We start from the raw sequence: 20,977 nt of genomic DNA, 5'->3' as shown, positions 1-20,977 counted from the left end.
GGGAGAGGGAGGGATGGATGGATGGGTGGATGGATGAAGGGATGGAAAGAAGGAAGGATTGATGGGTGGATGGGAGGAGGAATGGGTAGATGGAAGGACGGAGTGATGGAAAGAAGGAAGGATTGATGGATGGATGGATGGGAGAATGGATGATATTGAAAACACTGGATAAATGGTGGGGTCAGAGGCTGCCTTTGTTTGTTCTCTGTGAGGCAGGCTCCCAGTGATAATAGGGCTGGGGGGCTGGAGGGCTGGAGGGCTGGGGGCTGGCAGGGGCACTCACCGTACTTAGCTGCTTTAGCTGCCGCTGCTGCAGCCTGGGGGCCGACCCCTAGGGAAGGGGAAGGAGGGAGAGACTCTGAAAACTGCTCCTGTGTCTCTGAGCCCCACCTGTTCCAGCCCCACGAGAGCCGATCCTTTCATGTGTGGGTGTGGGTGAGGGACTTCACAGCAAGCAGAGGCTGACGGAACTGCCCCCACCTGAGAATCTTCTCCAGGCTCAGACTGGGGTCTGGATGCACGGTGGGCTGGCCTGCATTCTCGAGAGACCCTGGCCAGCCCTGGGGCTCTGGAGCCTGGGTGACTAGTGCCCCTTGAGCTGACAGTTGGGTGAGGTTCCTTACCTGTCCCTGTTGGGTACCCAGCCTTGCCCGCAGCACCAGCCACTCCTCCTGGCCCATAGCCTGTGAAACAGAGAGGCTCAGTGGGCATCTGTACAGATCTCACTGTGGCTGCCCTCCCTGCCCTGCCCTGCCCTGCCCTTCAGGGGTCAGGCTGCCCGGAGTCTCCACCCTATCACTCCCAGCCAGAGTTAAAACAGTTTCAAATGCGTGTGGGATGCTTCTTCCCGTTTTGCAGATGAAAATACTGAGGCTCAGAGAAGAAACCGGTTTACCCAAGGCCTGGGGCTAAGTGTGAGGACCAGAATTGAGAACCAGGCTGCCTGAGTCCAAGATCTGTGTTCCCTGGTTAAGGAATTCCCTTTCCAAGACTTTGTTCCATCCCCAGGTGGCTGCTCTCCTAGTGGAATAGGTCCTTGCTAAGACCCTGCAGCTGGAAAGCACTAGAAGCCCATCCGTTTAGGAGGGTCTTACTCACCATAGGGCAGTTTCCCAGTGCTGTAGGGCAGTCCGTAGCCACCTGAAGAGAGGGCAGGGTGGGCTTAGGGGCTGCTCCATGGCAGTCCTGTGCTGGGCCCCCACTGCCTGGGTAGACGGACCTACCCCCACAGGTACTGAGGCCTGAGACCTCCCTACGCGCACCAAAGGTCCTGCGCTGCGCACAGAGGCTCTCGGGAGTGCAGATGCCCTCGGTGGAGGAGGGAGCGCTCCCCCCACAAATCCAGGGCCTGCCATGGCCTTAGAACCCTAGTATCTTCCTGATTATTAACCTCCCAACAGGAACCATCTCATTGTCTGAGCTGATTGCGGGGGTGGGGGCTGACATCGGAGGGGTCTTTCCATCGAAGGGTGTTTCTTTCCACCAACACAGATCGCTTCCCATCAGGGCTATGGGTCTCTGTACCTGTGCCCACACGTGCACGTGTGTAAACATATGTGTGCATGTAAGTGAGGCCCAGTGAGTGGCACCTCTTGAATCATCCTTCTGACTTACCTGGCAGCTTGGGAGCCTTGATGGGGTACCCCAGCGGGACTCCAGGCTGCTGGCCCCCAAAGGGTCCAACTCCTGTGGGAACAAGGAGAGCAGACTCAGGTCCCAGCAATGTGGGCCAGCAGGCCTGCTCAGCCCTCAGCCTCACACTTGACTTTCTGCTCCGTGGGAGCAGCTGATCAGTGGTCGGCTCAGTGCTGGGTCACTTCCTCCCGGGAAACTGCCGGGCGCTCTCCCTCCTGGGGCTCGAGCCGTGAGTTGGGGCCTGCAGCTCTCACAGCATTTGGCACAGACTGGTGGGGTTTCTGGGCTCATCTGGCTGCTGCTTGGACAGAGGGGTTGGGTGGGGGGAGCAGCGTGCTGTGCTGAAGTCCGTCCGAGGCCTGGGGCAGGAGGCATGAGGGAAAGTGGACAGGCCTCCAGGGGATTCTGGGTGGCCCCGCCCCTCCCTGCCTGGCTGGCTCCTCTGCTGGCCTGCCCGCCCACCTGGGGACACCCAGTTTGGCCTCACCTGGGATTCCAGCAAAAGCTCCGCCTCCGCCTGCAACGACCAATGACAAGGAGCCGTCAGTGGGGCCCTGACGCCATGGGGACCAGTAACCCGGGCCAGGAGGCACTGAGGGGCGGGCTGACCAGAGCGCGGCCAGTTCTGCCCAGATCTCCCGGCCCAGGCTGCCCTCACACACACTGTAGGATTTCTGAGAGGGGTGCTACCCATCTTGGCCAGTTGTACCAGGACTGGAGCCCAGGAGGTGCCCGTCCAGAGGGCCCTGAGCCCAGGGTCCCCCTCCCCACCCCCACTCCTGGCCGGAGAGGCCTGAGGGTGGGTGGAGATTCCCACCATGGGCTCCCAGACCGCTGGCCGCATACCTGGGGTCTTGGCCTTGACTCCTGTTCCGGTGGGAACCCCGGGGAGCACCCCCACACCCGGGAACCGAGCTCCTATGGGGGCAAAGGGAGGGAGCTGGCGGTGAGGGTGGGAAGGCAGGCCTCGCAGACACCCACACCTCCCTCGGGTCACACAGCTGACCTTCTGTGCTGACTGTCAGCGACAGGCACGGCTCAGGTGGTGATAGGGGCACGTGGGGGTGGTGACTCTCCTTCCCCGGCTCAGGTGGTGATAGGGGCACGTGGGGGTGGTGACTCTCCTTCCCCGTCTGACCCAAGGTCAGAGGACCTGAGTTTGCACCCCATTTCCTAGCCTCTTGAGCCCGCGCCTCAGTTATTGGAGTTAATTTCCAGCCAAGCAGCACATCGTCCCCAGAGAAGGCAGACAGTTAAACCCTGCTCGAGGCAACAAGCCTGCGCCCCTCGGGGGCTCTCGCTGGAGGTGCGGCCACACCAAACAGGAAGTGGCCATCTGCCGTGGCTGGGAGCTCTCTGTTTGCCAGCATCTGGTGGTTCTACCACTCATGTCTCCACTGGGGCTGGGCCACCTCAGCCGGAGGGACAGGGGGAGGGCCACTCTGTCAGCAAATCCCTCCGAGCAGGCTGAATTTGGGCTTTTGGGGGAATTCAGGAGGTCACATGTTGGGCGGGGTGGCCAGGCCCTGGCAGGGAAAGGAGGGCGAGAGGGCAGCTCTGAGGGGTCTCCGGCGGGGCGGATGTGCTGGGCGGGCCCCCTGGTGACTCACAGCTTTTGGGAAACAGCTGGCCACACTGGGACTTGGTGTGTCCTCGGGGGGCCCTTCTCGGGCTGTGACGAGGGTCTGGGTTTGGGCCGAGGGTCAGGGTTTGGGGCGGGGTGGGGGATGTGTGTGACGCTGACCAGACTTTGTGGGGAAAGATGGCCAGGCCTGAGCTTTGACGCTTAGGGAGACAGGGCTGGTCAGGGCCCAGCCGGTGGCCCTGGCTTGTGGGGAGGTGACGGGCCACCTGGGAGGCTGCCAGAGGCTGCTCTGCTTGCTCTAGGGTCCCTTTCTTCTTCTTGCCCTCACCTGTGCCTGGGAGCACTCCACCTGGGTAGACACCTGGCAGGCCCACACCTGCGGCCAGAAGGGAAGGTTTGGGCCATGAGCAGCAGCCTGGCCTCTGGGGACCCCTCCCCGCTCCTTCTCTCCCAAGCGGCTCCGGGGCTCCCGGGCCGGCCTCCCAGGGCCCAGAGGGCATAGCCAGGGACACATGTGCAGTGGCCGCAGCTCTCCCACGAGTTTCGGAAATCATCCGCAAACCCTTCTGCGTGTGGATTCATCTTGTCTCCTGGAGCCTGTTTACATGGCCGTCTCAGCCCACCTCTGGGCTAACAGCTTCCAGATGTTCCCTCCCTGCTGTGTGGACTCAGGCAGCCTTTTGTTCAACCTGAAGTCACTTCCTCAAGGGCTTGGGGCAGAGGAACGAGCACCAGATGGGGAGTCCGAGTGCCTGGGGCTCAGCCCTGCTCTGCCGTGACAGGCCCTTCTGAGCTGACTGTCCCTCCTGAGCCCCGGTGCCCCAGCTGTCATCTGAATGCCTGCCACAGAGCCTGTCTCTGAGGTCTCCTGCTCTAAGAGCTGGAAGAACGGCCCAGAAGGCGGGCCAGGGCCCGTCTCCCAGGTTTCGGACGAGGCACCAGACGCGGGCCTAGCTGGTTTCCCCACCTACCGCGGCCCTTCCTGTGCGGTGTGCAGGTGGGGGCCTCTGCCCTCCCCGCCCTCTGCCCCCCCGGGGACAGCACACTGACCGGGCACTTTCCCAGGCTTCCCTCCGACTCCGACTCCGACTCCAGCTCCGGGCTGAGGCACCACTGCACCTGGCATGGGACGGGCCGCATCACAGTGGGCTCCCCCCAGGCCTGCAGCCCTCACCCGGCCGACTCAGGGCTCACCGCCATACCTGTAGATACTCCTAAGCCGCCGACCCCGCCGATGCCACCGACGCCGCCAAGCCCAGCGCCTACGGAGCCGGGACAGGGGGAGGCAAGGGGTCATGCAAGGAATAGTGGGACGCGGGAGGGCCCCGGGCTGCCAGCGGAACGCCCCCCATTACGGTCTGGCCCTGCCTCTGCCTCACTTGGGGACTTGGGCACAGCCGGCTGCCTCCCCGAGCCCCAGTGGATTGGAGGTGAGAATTCCGCCCTCCCGCCTGCCTTCCAGGAAAGGTGCTTTGCAAAGTTGTGAGCCCACAGAGGCCAGAGGGCCTAAGGCGCGTCCCCAGGAGTGACACTCACCAGCCTTGGCAGCTGCTTTATAGGCCGCGGCAGCACCTGCCACTCCGCCGGGCACCAGAGCCCCCGGGTAGGTGCCTGCAGGAAAGGCCCCGAGCCCTGCCGAGGGGAGGACCTGGTGAGGCCCTGAGCCCCAGCCAACCGGGCCCTGTCCCTCCTGGGAGGCACATTTCAAGCGGTTTTTCGGCTCTCTGCAGGACTTTCACACCAAGCGGTGGCCCCTGGGCCAGGACCAGGTTCGGCGTCGGAGAACAACATATGCCCAGGCTGCTCTGCTCAGCCTTGCGAAATTATGGGGATCTTTTTGGGTCAAACCGCCATCCTCGCCTCCTCCAGAAAGCCTTCCTGGAGCCCTTCCGACTTGAACGACTCCTCTGGGCTCCATTGGCCCCTGGGGCTTCTGTCCTGCTCTCACCCAGCACCCAGCTGTGACCCACTCGTGCCCTGGACAGACGCTCAGCACAGGTGGTCTCACCCTCCCCCCCATGCTGGCACCCAGGATAGGCCTGGCCTGCGTCCCTGGACCCCAACAGCCCTCCACGCCAAACAGATGCCCTGGGCTTGGCTCTGGCCCCCAGATGCGCACACTGCCTGGATGTCAACGCTCACCTGCCCCGGGGCCAGCTCCCGCAAGCCCACCAGCCCCTGCAAGGGGAGAAGGAGACAGAGCGAGGAGAGGAGAGGCTGGTGTGCGGGCATCATTCCCAGGCCCGGCGTGGGAAGGGTCTCGTGGAGGGTGATCGGGAACCAGGCAGTGCTGTGGTCAGGGTGGGGCGCTCAGGCCCCTAAGCTGGACCCAAGCAGGGCTTATGACAGGTCCCCCATGGCAAGTACCAAGCGTTGGGACTTGGGGACCGATCCTGATAAAATGGCAGCTACCACTCAGTGACCAGCTACTGTGTGCCATGTAGGCACGATTGTACTGACCCCCCATAACACCCCTAAGCCACACCGTGCTTCCCCTAAAAGGCCTGCCAAAAGCAGGGCTTTAGGGCCGGGGGGGGGGGTGGGGGGGCTGGGCAGTCTGCTAGCAGGGCCCCCCCCCCCCCCCGGGCCAGGCCCTGCTCTGTTCCTACCATCAGCCCCCGACCCCAGGCCTGTACTGCTTCCTTGCAGGGAGTCCCCTGGCTTAGCCCAATCTTCCTGCCCTGTATCTGGAACCCCTTCTGTCTCCCACCATCTGTATATCTGTCCATCCAGCCGCCCCTGCTGTCCAGGAGCCTCCTTGCTTGTAGACGGATGCTAAAATGTTTATGAGAAGCCGAATGGGTCCCTTTGGCTCTCTCCTTCCCACATCTGGGCCCAATTGCTCCTTCTCCCCCTCCAGGAGACATTCCATGGCTTTGGCCAGGACCGATGGGCAATCAGGTTGGAGTTCACAACCGTGCCAGGTTTGTTTCCAATTCTGTGAGAATCTTTCCTTCAAGCTCCAGTCTTGGCTATCCTGAGCCCAGGGGCAGCCTTCTCTGGGGACAGACCCCAGACACGGGGGGCTGCTGAGCCCTGGAGGGTCTACCTGGCTTTCATGGGGTGTGGTCTCCCCTTTCCCCCATCTCCTCCTTGTGTGAGCTGACCGTGCCTGAGACGCAGCTGGCCCCTCTGTAAGGTGGGTCTCTAACCGCGGCCCCTCTCCCTTCCGGGCAGGTGCGGTGTGGGTCAGGGCGGGCCTGGGGTGTTCTGGGTTCACTTCCCAGGACTGCAGGCCCTGCCCCTCCCCAGGTCTGTCAGGGGCTTCTCTCAAGCTGGGCCCATTTCCTGAGCTCCAATAGGGCAGGGAACACGCTCAGGCTTTTCCTGACCACAGAAGGGCTGGGAAGAGAAGATGGGGACCCAACAGGAAGTGCGAAGGAGCTGGGGCCTGTGAGGGTGGCCTGGCAACCTCTGGGCAGCCATCTGTCCTTTTCCCAGGCTCCCCCGCCAGCTGCCTGATCCCAGGGCCACCTCAGCATGACCAGCCCCACCCCTGCTGGCCCTCCTTCCTGTAGACTCACCTGGTCCAAACGCCCCCAGGAGTCCGGCCCCTGGAAAGGAGGAAATTGGTGAGGAGCTGACCGTAGCCGGGAGCCAAGGGGCCTGGCCGGCCCAACTCTGTCTCTTCCAGAGTCCAAGAGCCCCGGCCTCAAACTCTGCTGCCCCCACCTACTCTGTGTGTGAGGAAGCAAGTCACCACACCTCTCGGAGACTATAGAATGGCCAGTGTGTCCCCGACCTTCCTGGGACCAGTGGGCTGGTGAGCAGAAAGCACCTAGTGTGTGCAACCTGCCAGGGCACCCAGTGGGTGTCCCCCAGCCCCTTCTCGTCAGAGGGAGATATCCTGACTCCCTTTTTGGTCTTACTCCTTTGCCCTGAGCTGGAAGTTCTTTCAGAGTCCCCACTAAGTCTCATCCACTCACTCCAGCGCCCATCCATTCAGCCCATCCCCCATGCCCCTCCAGCTTTGCTGTCACGAACCCCACTGCTTGGGTTTTCCGGGCTGAGCCAAGTCCTGCGTCCACGCCTTTGTGTCCTCTCCACCACCGGAGACCCTGTGAGGGTCGCCCCTCCAAGGGAGACAGGACACGGGTTCTGGCCGGATAAGCAGTGAAGCACAAAGTCTCCCGGACTCGCAGACCCTTCCAGACCCCAGGACACCCCTTGCCCAAGATTCCTGCTGTCCTGCCTCTCTCTCGCCTGGCCCGGCCCTGGAATTTCACAACCCAGATGGGCTTGCAGGGAAGAGGGATCTGGGTCCCGTAGATTCATTTGCACTTGGATCATTGAGCATCAGGATTTCGTAAGAGTCGTTGGACATCCAAACTGTCCCGGAGCCTCCGGCTTCAGAGCCAGGGAGACGCGGAGCCGGGGGCGCCAAGGCCACATGTGGAGAATCTCATGCCGACGGCGCCATAAATCTGGACTGAGACACCGCTTCCTCCACCTGCTGCTTGTCTAAGGGCTTCCCGGAGGGACCCTCCCTCCCCCTTTCCTGGGGGTGTGTTGTTTGAGCTGATGGCGGACCTCGGTGGCAGATCCGGGCCCCACGGGCAAGGCCTGGACAGATCTAACCAGATCCTCTTACTGGAAACCTCCAAGGTCTAGACACTGCCGGAAGGGGCCTGGTCGGGAAGGGAGCTCATCTGGGGCTTAGGGTCGGGGTTCAGTCTGTGGTCAGATAAGGACTCCGATTGTCACAGAGGTCAGAAATGTCTAGGGTCTTGGCCTGGCGTTAGAGAAAGCTCCGTCTGGGGTCAGGGGACCATCCAGATGGAGTCTGGAGCCTACCGTCTGAGCGCCAGACTGACATTCACAGGCTTGGTGGCCCCTGGAACGTCAGTCCCTACCTTTGCCCCTGGGGCTGTTTCTGAGACCCTGTGCCCAGGGGACTCTCCAGGCAGCTGGGCACACAGGCGTTATGCAGGGTAGATGCGAGGCACTCCTCACACGGAGGAGACCTGGAGCGGCCGCCAGCTGCCTGCTCCTTAGAAGCCGCCTGCTCCTTAGAAGCCTGGGGATCTGGCCCCAGCCTGCTTATCTCCCTCCCGCCTCACTGGGTCCACCACTCTGTGGGCCCTCCCCTCCCGTGCTCCCAGCCCTCTCGCCATGCCCTGAGGCCTCGGGTCTTACCTGGCTTGGGTGGTTTGCCTCCTGGCCCCAGAGCTGCAGAGGGAAAGAGGTGATAATGTATAGAGAGCCCCACGCCACCATTTATCTACTGTTTATCTTCCTCGGGGCACTGGGGCTTCTCACTTCCCGGGTTCTAGAAGGGGGCTGTCGGGGAATGGTCCCCCCACCCTTTGGACAGGTAGCTGCTGGGAGCCCGGTGTCTGGATGTGCGGGTAGGAAGCTGACCGGATTCATGGCGTACCCTCTCTCAGACTCAGTTTCTCAGCCCCAGAAGAGAAAGGTGATACCCACCCGGTAGGCCTTGCAGGGGTGTTACGGAAGATCAAAAGAAACAGGAAAGAGGGCAGGGGAGGGGCCCGGGAGGCTGGTGGGCTCTCTCCCCCAGCACTGGACACTCCGTCCATAAACTGAGGGGCCCTTGATGCTGAGGCCTTCTGGGGTTCTGGGACCTGGGGACCCGGTTGGGCCAGAGTCACAGCCAGACCCCATCAGTGAGAACCAAGTTTGGTTTCTGAGCTTACCTCCTCCTCCCAGACCTCCGAGACCAGCCCCTGCGTTGAGAGGGAGAGAGAGAGAGAGAGAGAGAGAGAGAGAGAGAGAGAATGAACCATCAGAATGCCAACGGCATTCTCACTCATGGAGCGCTCTCTTTTTAGCCAGCCAGAAAGCTGCCCACTGACCCACAGTCAAGTCCCTCACTGCCTAGCCGCATGATGCCGGGCCAGCCTTAAGCTCCGTGAGCCTCAGTTCCCCACTGGGCCAACAGCCTGGTGCCCGCCAGTGTCTGGGAGTGTCCGAGGCTGCCCTCACCTTCATATCAGTTCTGAACACTCAACTGCCTTTTTTTTTTTTTTCCCACTAGATCTCCAGTTTATTATAAAAGGACGTAACCCAGGAAAAGCGAGATGGAAGAGGGTAAGGTGTAGGGGAAGGGTACTGGGCTTCCCCATCCTTTCCAGGCACCTCTCTTCCTACACCTCCAGGCGTGCACCTCCCAGAAGCGCCTCTCAAATTACTTTTTCAGTATTGAAAGCGTTACCTTCGGTTTTTCAATCTACTTTAAAGCATGATGCCTTTTTCCACATTCAAAGAAAACGCGCCCCCCCACCCCCCCCACCCCATGCCACGGCTGCAACACATTCTACTGTTTATCATTATCTTTTGGGGGCGTTCCCAGTCCCCAATGCTGCTTTTCTGTTGTTTGCACTTGAAGAACGTTTCGCCATACGGTTGTGCTGGTAGCGCACTCATACTTTTGACTAGCTGGGTGTTATTTCAGAGTGTCCTTGATCACTCCCTTCAGTCAGGTGGGCTTATGGTTTTACGTCTTTGCAAATAACCCTCCGATGGACCTTCTTCGGGATCTCTCTCTGCTTTTTAGTTATTTCCTTTGCGTGGATTCCCAAGACCGGGGTTAAGGGTTTGAAAGGCAGGGGTGCCTGAAGGCGCCCACTTTCCTACAGCCTCGCAAGCATCGTCTTTCAACTTTCAGAAAATTTATGCTCTGAGTGCTTGTGAAAGTGTCACGCGGACTGCTTTTGAAAGTAGGAGGGGCTTGTGGGTCCACTTTGGTAGGCGTGCCCATGTCTCCCCTTCCACATTGTCACACCGTGCGTTTCTTACAAACTAATCAGGACCTGCCTTCCCCGAGCACACGGAAGTTTCCTGTACGTTACCTGGGTAGTAGACGCCTCCAGGAACTCCACCGGGAACAGCCCCTGGGACCCCTGGAAGTGAGTAGGTAGAACCCTCCATCAGCCAGAACCAATAAAAGCACAGTAACAATAATAATGCAGATGATAATGATGATGTTGCACATCTACAAAGAAAGATACGCTGGCCGAAGCAATTTATGTTTACAAAGCATTTTCTCATTCATGCTTCTCAGAATGGCCCCCGTGAGGTTGGAAGGGCAGAGATTACGATTTTCATTTTAACAGATGTGAAATCGGGCTCAGAGAGGTTAAGAGGTGCGCCCAGGGACACACAGCTGGGAAGAGTGGAGTCTGGGCATAAACCCAGACCTTCCCTCTGAGCACGGTGTTTTGCACGGTGTTACCTGCTTCTTCTCCCCTCTGCCCCCAGAGAGGGTCCGGCCCGGGGCTGGGGGCTGTCTGCCTTCCGCTGGGCGGTCAACCCTCTCCAGCCGTAAGCAGCTTGAGCAGGGCCCAGAGCCGTGGGAGGGCAGGCTGGGCTACGACAGTGAGCCCTAAGGAGATGTGGCTACTGCTAGCAAAAATGCAGCCATTCCCACACTGATAGGATGGCGTGAGGTCAGCGTCCTCAGCCACTGGGCAGCGATGGCTGGGTGGGGTTCTGGCCGTCTGACACCGGGCTGTCTTGGGAGGCGCCGGGGCCCAGAGGGGGACACCATGAATGAGCAAAGTGAATAGTTTCCTAAGGAAAAGTTAATTCACCGGCCAGGCCAGGGGCTGTCTGCCCAGCCAAGATCACGAGTTCACTCCCCACGGACCCGCGAAGCTCTCGCTGGGGAACGCCGTGGCGCTGGGCCCCAGACCGGGCCCGAGCGTGGTCATGGCAACAGACGATCCGGGGGCAGACCGGGCCCTGACTCCACCACAGTGGCCCCAGCTTCGTGAGCTGCCTGGCCGATGCCCCAGCCGGGGCCCCGGCACCACCCTGCTGAAAGGGGCGCGGGCGGGGTCGGGGGACGGTATGGGGCAGTACTGTCGTGTGTCCAGAGGCCTCACGGCAGATGTCTGGCCTCTGTGGCCTGACGATGCTGCACGCTGGGCTTGTTGGCCCCACAGCCCTGTCCCAGCAGGTCACCGTCATCGGGTGCCGAAGCCCCAGAGCCACACCCCTCCCCCTCCTCCCCTTTCTCTCCCTGTCTCTCCCTCCTGATCGTGCCCCTCTCCCCACCTCTTTGCTCTCCAGCTCCAGGACAGAGGGCAGGAGCAGCGTGGGGGTGGGGGGTGGCGGACAGAGCACTGGGCTCGGGACAGACCCATCTGGCCTCGGGCTGTGCCACTGCTTCCCGTCTGTGTGCCCTTGGGCCAGTCACTTAACCCCTCTGAGCCCGAGTTTCCTTTAAAGAAATGCAGGGCTGATAACCTCTGCTCTGCAAGGCTGTTGCAAAGTGTCAAATGTCAAGTGGTTCAAATAAGAGATGTGTCCTGCCCTGGCTCTGGGCTACAGTAATTGCAAAAAAAAAAAAAAAAAAAAAAGGAAAAGATGGTCAGCCTTTGTCTCTGCTTTGCTGCACCATACCTGGCCTGCGGCCAGGTATGCAGTAGGTATTTAATAAATCATGGGGGAATTAGGTTGAGGGGAGGATGCTGCCTGTGGGTCTCAGTCCAGCCTATTCCATCCCCAACCAGCCCGGGAGCCTCCCTACCTCGTCCCGGCTGAACCCCTACTTCCTCTGCCCAGGATCTGCTCCCCCGCCCCATCCTCTGCCTCCTCTCTCCCCAGCGCCTGCCCGTCTCCCTGCAGCCCTCCTGGCCCTCCCCAGTTCTCCCCCGTCCCCCACCCCCAGGATTCAGATCCCAACAGCGCCAAGCTCTGTGCCTGGACCACGATGGCCTGGAGGGGGCTAGAGATTTGGACCCTCATTTTGAGCTGAGGAAATAGAGAAGGTTCAGGGGGGTGCGAAGGATCCCCGCCCTGCCTGCTCCGGGCAAGTGCAGGGGAGGTGAGAACAGATGACGACAGGAGTCAGTCAGGGGCCTTCAAAAAGGCAGTGGCCTCATTTCGTGCTCCAGTTGGTCACCCTCCTTCTTACCTCCTTGGCAAGAGCGCATCCTCCTGCCAGGATGCCTCTCTGCTCCCCAGTCCTGCCCTTCCTCCAAGACTGAGCTCAAATTCTTCCCTTCCTGCCTTCTCTGGGCCTGTGGCTCTCACTGCTCAGCTGGCCCAAAGCAGCTGGCTTGGAGCATATGCTTGTCTTGTTTTATGTGGGTTTGGCTTGTTTCGCGGGCTAGCCCAGGGTGGAACTTGTCTCTTGCGTCTTAGAATCCGGATCCTAGACTCTCCGAGATCGTAACAGTCTTCTTGGCCTGGGTGGAAACTCCTTCCGCAAACATCCCTCCCTCCTCCGCCCCCCCGGGCTTCTGCTCACACGCCTCCAGTGACAGGAAAGTCACCCCCTCCCGACACCGTCAGCCCTACCTGCAGAGAGGTCTTCTTTCTGCTGAGATAGAATTTGCCCCTCTGTCTCTCCAATTCTGCCTCTCAGGGCCCCCTGGGCCCAGGCTCATCTCTCATCCACAGTCAGCCCCTCAAACGCTGACCTTTCTTTCAAGGTCTAACTCAAAGGCCTCTTCTGCTATGAAGCCTTCCTGGATTTCCTGGGACTCTTCCGGGCCTTCCCCGCCCCGTTCCTAGCTGCTTCCCCCATCACTCACGCCTGCTGTGCCCAGGAGACAGAACGTGGGGGTGAGTAGCGAGAGGGAAAGTTAAACCTTAAAACGAGGCACTGATTATAAAAGTCAATCAGCCCGAATAAGTGCGTCCGAATACGAAGATCTATCGTTTTAGCAATTCACATCCCCACAGTCCCCTTATTTGATGTTTGCAGATGTTCCGTGGCTGACGCCTCCCACTGTGCCTAGGAGATAAATGCAGCAGGGATGTTTTCCCTCATTTTGCAGCCAGGGAAATCAAGCGCCAGGGAGATGAGGCGCCTGGCCGGGGACCCACAGCTGACCCCAGTCACACGCAGGGCCTTCTGCCTGGGCCCCCGGGCTTCAGGTTCAGAGATGTGGAGAAGGCTGTTCCGGAATGAGCATGGGGCCAGCAAGCCTTGGCAAGGGGCTCTGCCAAGCCCAAGTCCAGGGGGCTGGCAGGGGAGCGGATCAGTCCGCACGAAGCTGTTTATTGTTTGCAGGGAGAAAGCCTGCCAAGGGCTTTTCAAAAACAATCCGTCCTCTAGTGTGGGACTCTGTCCCCTCCCTCCCCTGGGCACGTCTGACCTCCTGCCTTGGTCCCAGCAAATGCGGAGAGCAGGATTAGCTCAGCCGGAGGTCCTTGGCCCCAGAGGCTCATCAGAGTTACCTGGACAGTTTTTACAAAACCTCCACGTCCAGTTTCCTCCTCAGACCAAAGAAAGCAGGAATTCTTGGGTGGGACCCTGGCATTCGAATTGTTTAAAGTTCCCCAGTTAAGTCTAATATTCAGCCAGGGGCTGACAAGCCCTGTACTAAATCATCCTTAGTTCCGAAATCAGAAAAAGAAAGGCTGATATTATTTCTGGGTCCTGGGAGACAGAACTCTGTCTGATTTAATTCTTCCCTCTCTCTCTCCCTTTATAAATGGCATAGGGGTTTGGGACAGCTGGTCCTCAAAGCTACTTTGGAGCTATCCTGAGTGGGTCTAGACACCCCTTGCCACCAGTTTTTCTGGGGAGCCCCCTCCACTGACAATATGTTTCTTTGGGGGCTGGGGAACTCGTGGGGGTGATATCCTCTCAATGGAGGGCGGGGGGAAGCTGGGCTCCCCAGGAGAGCCAGGAGGGCGGTTCTGTGTGTGTGTGGACGTACGGCCCTTTCCACACCCCTTTCCACACCCCGACCTCTTTAGATTTTGGTAGTCCCTGGGCAAAACCCCCAACAGATGGCATGGATTCACGTCCTCCTTCCTGGGACCTAGCTGGTCTACCATGTGGGCCAGAGCTGAGACTTATGTGCAAGAAAAGAAGCAGGGCGGTCGAGGCTTGGTAGTGTCACTGTGGGCACCTGCTCTAGGGTATGCCCACTCTAGAGGACTCAGTCTCGGGCGTGGGCTTTCCCAAGCGTCGCCCGGTGCCCTGCATCCACCCGTCACCCTTTGGCAGAGAACTGGCTGGTGTTAACCCCCTTTGGCCGGTGTTAACCCCCTCAGAGATGCCTTTGGCTGTCTGAGCTTCCATTTCCCTATTTGTAAAAGAAGGTCATAGGCTCAACTCTTAGGGTTTTTGAGGGGATTAATTGCCACGCTACATAGCTGGTGGCACTGTCTGGAGAGACGGGTGTTCGGGGGCCACACCTGCGGGAGCCGGGAGGAGGCTCAGGAGGGCCCAGAGCTGCTGCTCTCGGCGCTGGGGTGGCTGGTCCTCTGGGATTGTCTCGCTCCCCCTGCGGGGCCCAACCGATGGTGTGCGTGTTCCCCCCTGCCCGCCGCCCAATCCAGGCCTGGGAGCTGACCTCTGTGCAGGAAGCCTCTGCTCTCTGGGGTCCTGTCTGGCTGGTCAATCTCACGGAAACAGTTCCTGCAGCCCCAGCCCCTTACTCCGGCCCTCTGGCCTGGCCCTGTTCCATCCTGTGCCCCCCGACGCCGGCCCCACTGAGGGTCTGGTTCCTAAGGCGAGGTGGACTCCCACGGAAAGCTGACCCCACCCAGGCCACCCCACCACATGGCTCAAGTGTCTGCACTCCTCTCTTCCTGTGGCCAGAAGCACCTTCGGGGGCCCCCTGGGAGCCACTCCTAGGGTCCTTCGAGGTGTGCAGTGGCCCCACAGAGGGCACCCTTGTGGCCTGCAACAGAGAGCACGTACAGGACTGCTCCGAGGTCCCCTCTAGCCTCTGCTACTGGCCACCCTCCCTCTGCCAGATGAATACCTTCCCCAGCTTCCCTGATCCTCATTTGTGTTCTGTACCACATACACACACACACACACACACACACACAGAGTCACATGCACAGTGACAATCCACACCTGGAGACCATATTTCCCACGTGTACATGCCTGTCAGGTGGCAGACTTTTGCACATGCTAACAGGCACTGTCACATACCCTTCAACCCCCACCTCAACACACACACACACACACACACACACACACACACACACACACAGATGCTCAGATGTCCCAGCCCTCCTCACCAGGGACAGACCACAGGAGAGGCTTTCCAACCCACAGCCCCATAATCAACTTGACTCTGACCTTCCTCAGAGGGGGGTCCTGGCTTCCCAGGGGACAAGGAACCTGTTGAGGTCACACAGCTCACCGCGGCTGAGCTGGCCTCCAACCCAGGTCCCCTGCCCTCAGGGCATGTGCGCAACCCCCCGCTGGGTTCACAGGTGTGCAAACCGCCAGTGCCCCATGACCCACTGGGACCCCCCACCGGCCCTTCCCCAGTGTGTGCTCCAGACCCCCCCCACCCCCCCACCCCCCACACTGGCGGAGCTCCCAGGACAGAGCAGGGGTCGTCAGCCCTGTCGGAGCGGCAGAACCTGGACACGGTTGGGACCATCCTGAGTCTCGGGGTGTCTGTGTGACAGGTTCCTCCTCTGCACGGGCTGGCTCCCGGGAGGGGCCGTTCTGAGGATCCAGTGGCTGAGGGACCCCCTGGAGGACAGCGGGATGAAGGGCGCCCTCTGGTCTGTCAGTCCGGCCACCTGGCCGGGAGGCCCTCGGGCTGCCGGCGAGCCCCGGGGGGGCAGGGTGAGGCCTACCTCCAGGCTGCGAGGGGTGGACGACGGACAGCAGGAGCAGGAGGACTCCGGGCCGCAGGGCTGCAGTTCTCAGACCCGCCATCTCGGGGAGAAATGCCCCAGCCCGCTCTCTGCGCCTCGTTTTATCCCCAAAGCGTAATTGCTGCCTCGTCGGCTGAGAGGGAAGGAGGGAGGGAGAGAGGGCGGGCGGGAGGGCGGGAGAAGGGGGAGGCCTGGGGGAGGGGGCCGCGGGGAGGGGGGCAATTACGAAAGGCCCGGCTCACAAGCCTCCCAGGCTGGGTCTGACTGGACTGGACTGTGGGCTTTTTTCCTTAAAACACACTCACGCGCACACGCACACACACACACACACACACATACACACACACAGAGTTCCTTCATCTCTCTCCTGCTTTCCCTCTGTAGCTGTTCCCTCACTGCTGGCCCTGTTCCCGCCAGAAAGTGCGAGGGGGGCCTCTGCCAGGACAGCCCTCGGGAGAGGAAGCGGGAGGGAGGGCCCTGCAGCCCAGCCAAAAATCCGGCCCCAGCCAAGGCCCGAGTGGCCAGGCCCCCGCCCCTCCGGCTGGGCCCCGGGCCCAGTGTGGGGACACAGGCCAGCTGTCCCGCGCCTCTGTCTCCACCCTGGCCCTCCAGACTCCCCTCAACACCCCGAGGTCTGGTCAGAGACGGTCCCTGCCCAGAGCTGGGGAGGTGGGGTGTTGGGCAGGTCTGGGGTCCGAGGCCTGGGGCCCAGGTCTCCAGAGGTTGAGGGGCTATGAGCACAATGGCCTGGAAGGTGAGATCGCTGTCCCCCGGGGCATCTGGGGAAAGGAAGGAGGACCCTGACACATTATAGGGCTCCACTCTTATTGGGTAAGGGCACACTCCCCTGCCTGGCCGCTGGGGAAGGGGTGCTGCACAGGTCCGGGATCCGTATCTGCGAGAGCAGACGGGCTGCACCAGGGGAATGGCCGCCCGGGAACGAAGACCATGCTGGTGTTGTCCCCTGGGACATCTGAGGGACATGTGGGGGATCCTGACACACCACAGGGATTCCATTCGTCACAGATCAAGGTCACAGTCCCACACGCAGGCCTGTGTAGGCCACGGTGTCTGGTGAAGTTCAGGCAGGGTCCCCAGGTGCTCTATGGGGGACCGGGGAGTTGGGGACCTCACCCACACTGACAGGTGGCCCAGCCCCCCTTTTATCACCCAGCCCCTATCTGTCTCAACGCTGAGCGCTGTTAGCATGCAGACCAGACTCAGAGTCCCCAGACTGCCTGTTCTCCCCAGGCCCCGGGGAGAACGCCCGGGGGGCTGACATTCCTCTGGTGGCCAGGAGGGGGCAGCCCTGCGCCAAAACAGCCGCGACCAGCATTTCCAGAAGGGCTCAGGTGGTCCCAGCCTGCCTGACACAGGATGAGGACCTCGGGGATTTTTCTGGGGTGGGGTAGGTCATGCCTCCCCAGCCTCTGAAAGTGGGGGATAAATTTGGGAGCTCGGGGATTGAAGAGGGAAACTGACGCTTGCCTTCATCGGAGCCTCCGAGGGGAAAAAGTCGAGGCCACAAGTTCTGTGAGCTTTCCCCTGTTCCCAGATGGGGAGTGAGGGGGAGAGGTCACCCCAGCTCTGAGCAAAAGAGCCAAAGGATCCCACCTCCAGCCAGGAGAGCTGTGGCAGCCTGGAGGTCTTGCAAGGCCACGCACTGGCCTCGGGCGAACCTACCGCTAACTTCCAACTCTAGCACTTTCTACCGGGGTAGCCTCTTCACAGATCTTCAGATTCGTCATCCGTCAGAGGGTGATAAATATCCCTGCCTAGGAGGGTTATTGCAAAGATAAATAAAATGTGGTCATATATTTCTGTGCCGTGCCTGCCAGATCCCAAATGCTCTTTCCTCGTTTGCTGCAGGAACCACCACTCCAGTGTTACTCTTGGTATCGCCCATTCTGCAAGCCCATTGCTGTGTTTAGGGTGACTGTTAGGTTTGGCTGTCTGCTGGGCCACCTCGGGACCCTGGGCCATCCCTCCCTCTCCCTGGTCTCAGACAGCAGCTGCGCCCGGAGTTTGGAAGAAGGTGGGTGCATGAGGAGAACTGGCTTGAAGCCCTCTACACAGTAAGTGTACAAGGCTCTTACTTCCAGTGCGTGTTATTCGGGGATGCTTTGGGGTAGCTGAAAGAGGTCAGGAGCCCGAACTAGCCTTTGCTGGTGGGGGTAGGGGCTGCTCCGGGGCCGGGGTCTTGAGGCTCAGTGCCCAGGATGAGCTAGCACGTGGGTAGGGGAGTCTATGGGGTGCATCTGCGTGCCCCCCCCCCAAAACTCCCGGGAAGGGGGAAGGGAGGGGGGGCTGGGGAGGAGATGGGCCCCACTCTTCTCAGGGCAGTGACGTGGGCAGGAACCGGCTTTCAGACTTGCAAACCGCAGTCTGTTCAGAGTCTTTATTAATTCCAGGACTGGAGAGAGGCTTGAGCCAGCAGGAGAGTGCTTGTTGCCTGAGATCCAGGAGAGGTGTGGAGGGGCGCTTGCAGGGATAGACTCGGGGCTGCTGGGCCACACCTCTCCCCGCAGGGCCAGGCCCTGTGCGTCACCCCTACCCGGGGCCCCCTTCTTCTTAGCATCCGGTGCTCACTTATAGCAGGCCCAATAATGTATCCAACGAGGCTCCGTATGCCTCGAAAGGGGCTTCAATCCAGAATCAAACCCATCGGTGCAATTTAGCCCAATGCATCCAGTACATAATGTAAGGACTGGAGGTTACAGTTATTAGCCAACATTCATTCGTTCATTCACGCATACATTCAAGAAACCTAGCAGTCCTCAGTTGCTCTGTGCCGACCTCCCAGCATAGCTGCATAGATTAAATAAGGTCATGAATGTAGCACTGTCCACAGGGGGCTGCATAGTGTGCTGCGTCCTGGGTGAGCTTGGCTTGGCTGTTAACACTGACAAGCCTCACCCGCCCACTCGCGGCTGGGCATCCCAGGGCGGGGAGGGGGGGGTCGCTGACAGGCCCCCTCTATCTGTCTTCCACGTCTTCTAGGTGCACCCAGTTTAGAAAGGCCAGAGTGGCCAGCCCCACACACCTCTGAGCCTCTCATTGCTTTGCTGAGAAACCCTCAGTCGCCTTCCGGAGAAAGTCCAGACTTCTGAGTATGGCCTTCAAGGCCCTGCATGACCCAGCTCAACTAGAGAGTCGAGTGACGCTCTCCTTCCTCTTGGCGGGCCTCCCTTCTGGCTGGACCCTAGCTCCGAGACTTGTCCTGGAAGGCTGGACGTTGGGCCTTTGTTGGCAAGGCCCCCTAGTCTCAGCTTCTGTCCCTGCGGGTCTGTGCCCTCTGCATCCCTGCCCCCAGCCTCTCTGAGGGTCCTTGGTGGGAGCTTTCTTGGTTGGGCTTGGTGCTTCCTCTTATGCCCCCTCTGGTCTGGCTGTCCCTGAAGGTCGTTTGAGGATGGACCCATTTCTGTCTCCCCTGTTGTCCAAGAGTGTGGGATAAAAGCACAGTTGTGCCCTCCAGGAGATAGGGGCAGAGGCTGCTGACGTGAACTGACCCCCAGGGTCCGGGTGTGGTTTCTCTTTTCTCCTTGTCTACACGTGGTCCTTTTATCTGTTGACTATAGGATGCGCTGTCTGCGTGGGACCTGGAACCAGAGGGAGAGAAAGAGATAGAGAAAGAGAGAGCATTTGCTGCAGAGCTAGCCTGGGGACAGCTTGGTGTTAGTGGGACCCACGACCCCTGCTGTGCCCCCTCCTACTGCCTGGGTCCCCTGCTGTCTGTCATTTCCACCTCCCTGTGGGTATGGCTCCTTTCAGCTAATCCCATGGGTTAAAATAAGGTCAAGGTTACACGGGCAGGGGAGCATGAATTTCTCATATGGACCCAAGTGAGGTTTGGGAGGGAACAGAATGCTGGCTGGGAGGTTGGGTTCGAGTGTAGGCACTTCTGGAGAGAATCCGCAACAAGGTAGAATGAAACACCCCTTCCCCCGGCCTGATCTATCCCCGCTCATCGGAGAGACCCAGCTGCAGACATTAAGGCCAGAACTTGCCCCTGATTTTAGATTTTCTAATAGCCCCATAAAATAAAGAAAAAGGAAGTAAAAATAGATTTTAATGATACGCTGTATCTCTATATTTTACATTATTTTTTTTTTTCCTAAGTCTTGAAACTGGGGTGTAGGACTCAATTCCACTTCTGGGTGTGTATCCGAAGGAAACAAAGATGTTAATTGTAAAGGACATCTGTTGGGCGCCCGGGTGGCTCAGCTGGTTGAGCATCTGACCCTTGGTCTCAGATCAGGTCATGATCTCGTGGTTCGTGAGATCGAGCCCTGTGTCGGGCTCTGTGCTGACAGCGTGGAGCCTGCTTAAGAGTCTCTCCCTCTCTCTCTCTCTCTCTCTCAAAAATAAATAAACATTGCAAAAAATTAAAAAAAAAAGACATCTGCACCCCATGTTCATTGAAGCATTATTTACAATCGCTAGAACATGGAAGCAACCTGAGTATCCACCAACGATGAACGGACAAAGAAAAAAATATATATATAACATACAATGGAATGTTATTCGGCCATAAGAAAGAAAGGAATTTCTGCCATTTGCAATAACATATGGACCTTAAGGGTATCATGCTTAGCGTAATAAGTCAGACAGAGAAAGACAAATACCGTATGACCTCACTTATACGTGAAATCTAATAAATAAATAAATAAATAAATAACCCCCAACTCGCAGATACAGGGAATGGGTTGGGGGTCGCAGGGTGGGTGGAAGGGGAAAGGTGGTCAAAAGGTATAAACTTACAGTTATAAGATAAATCAGCCCCGTGGCTGTAACGTGCAGAATGGAGACTATAGCTAACAACGTCATATTATAGGGACGCCTGGGTGGCTCAGTCGTTAAAACGGCCGACTTCCGCTCACGTCACGATCTCACGGCTGGTGAGTTCGAGTCCCGCATCAGGCTCTGGGCTGACAGCTCAGAGCCTGGAGCCTGCTTCAGAGTCTGTGTCTCCCTCTCTCTCTGCCCCTCCCCTGATCATGCTCTGTCCATCTCTTGCTCAAAAATAAATAAACATTTAAAAATGCTGTATTACATATTTGAGAATGGCTAAGAGAGCAGATCTTAAAAGTTCTCATCCCAAGAAAAATGGTTGTAACTGTATCTGGTGATGGATGTTATCCGACTTATTGTGGTGATCATTTCACAATATATACAAATATGGGGGCTCCTGGGTGGCTCAGCCAG

The 20,977-nt window shown here is 59.1% G+C and overlaps 1 protein-coding gene and 1 long non-coding RNA gene across 16 annotated transcripts in view; one reads left to right on the top strand and one right to left on the bottom strand.

Annotated features, from left to right (window-relative positions):
• ELN (elastin) overlaps positions 1 to 15,937 on the bottom strand; it is a 30,867-nt gene extending 14,930 nt beyond the window's left edge. For 2 of the 15 annotated variants that reach the window (XM_040456156.1, XM_040456158.1), the window contains exons 1-14: positions 15,752 to 15,935; positions 10,033 to 10,083; positions 8,878 to 8,907; positions 8,357 to 8,389; positions 6,745 to 6,774; positions 4,757 to 4,852; positions 4,423 to 4,482; positions 4,271 to 4,339; positions 3,549 to 3,596; positions 2,482 to 2,553; positions 2,123 to 2,152; positions 1,615 to 1,686; positions 1,099 to 1,140; positions 624 to 683 (exon numbers count right to left, since the gene is read on the bottom strand). In XM_040456156.1, the coding sequence (XP_040312090.1) occupies positions 624 to 683; positions 1,099 to 1,140; positions 1,615 to 1,686; positions 2,123 to 2,152; positions 2,482 to 2,553; positions 3,549 to 3,596; positions 4,271 to 4,339; positions 4,423 to 4,482; positions 4,757 to 4,852; positions 6,745 to 6,774; positions 8,357 to 8,389; positions 8,878 to 8,907; positions 10,033 to 10,083; positions 15,752 to 15,833 (775 nt within the window). In that variant the 5' untranslated portion in view covers positions 15,834 to 15,935. Of the gene's footprint in view, positions 1 to 283; positions 332 to 623; positions 684 to 1,098; positions 1,141 to 1,614; positions 1,687 to 2,122; positions 2,153 to 2,481; positions 2,554 to 3,548; positions 3,597 to 4,270; positions 4,340 to 4,422; positions 4,483 to 4,756; positions 4,853 to 6,744; positions 6,775 to 8,356; positions 8,390 to 8,877; positions 8,908 to 10,032; positions 10,084 to 15,751 lie in introns of all 15 variants that reach the window. The other 13 variants (XM_040456160.1, XM_040456161.1, XM_040456165.1 and 10 more) reach the window with 12 other exon arrangements.
• LOC121017744 (uncharacterized) lies at positions 12,270 to 20,032 on the top strand. Its single transcript, XR_005784880.1, has 3 exons — positions 12,270 to 12,754; positions 17,642 to 17,847; positions 19,351 to 20,032. It is a non-coding gene; the product is annotated as an uncharacterized LOC121017744 (long non-coding RNA).
• The last annotated feature ends 945 nt before the right edge of the window (positions 20,033 to 20,977 follow it).

The sequence above is a fragment of the Herpailurus yagouaroundi genome, unplaced genomic scaffold (genome assembly GCF_014898765.1).
Source record: "Herpailurus yagouaroundi ecotype Mexico unplaced genomic scaffold, PumYag 216, whole genome shotgun sequence".
Classification (NCBI taxonomy): Eukaryota; Metazoa; Chordata; class Mammalia; order Carnivora; family Felidae; genus Herpailurus; species Herpailurus yagouaroundi.
The sequence above is the reverse complement of the archived record's forward strand: the minus strand, read 5'-3'. Positions and strand labels throughout refer to the sequence as shown.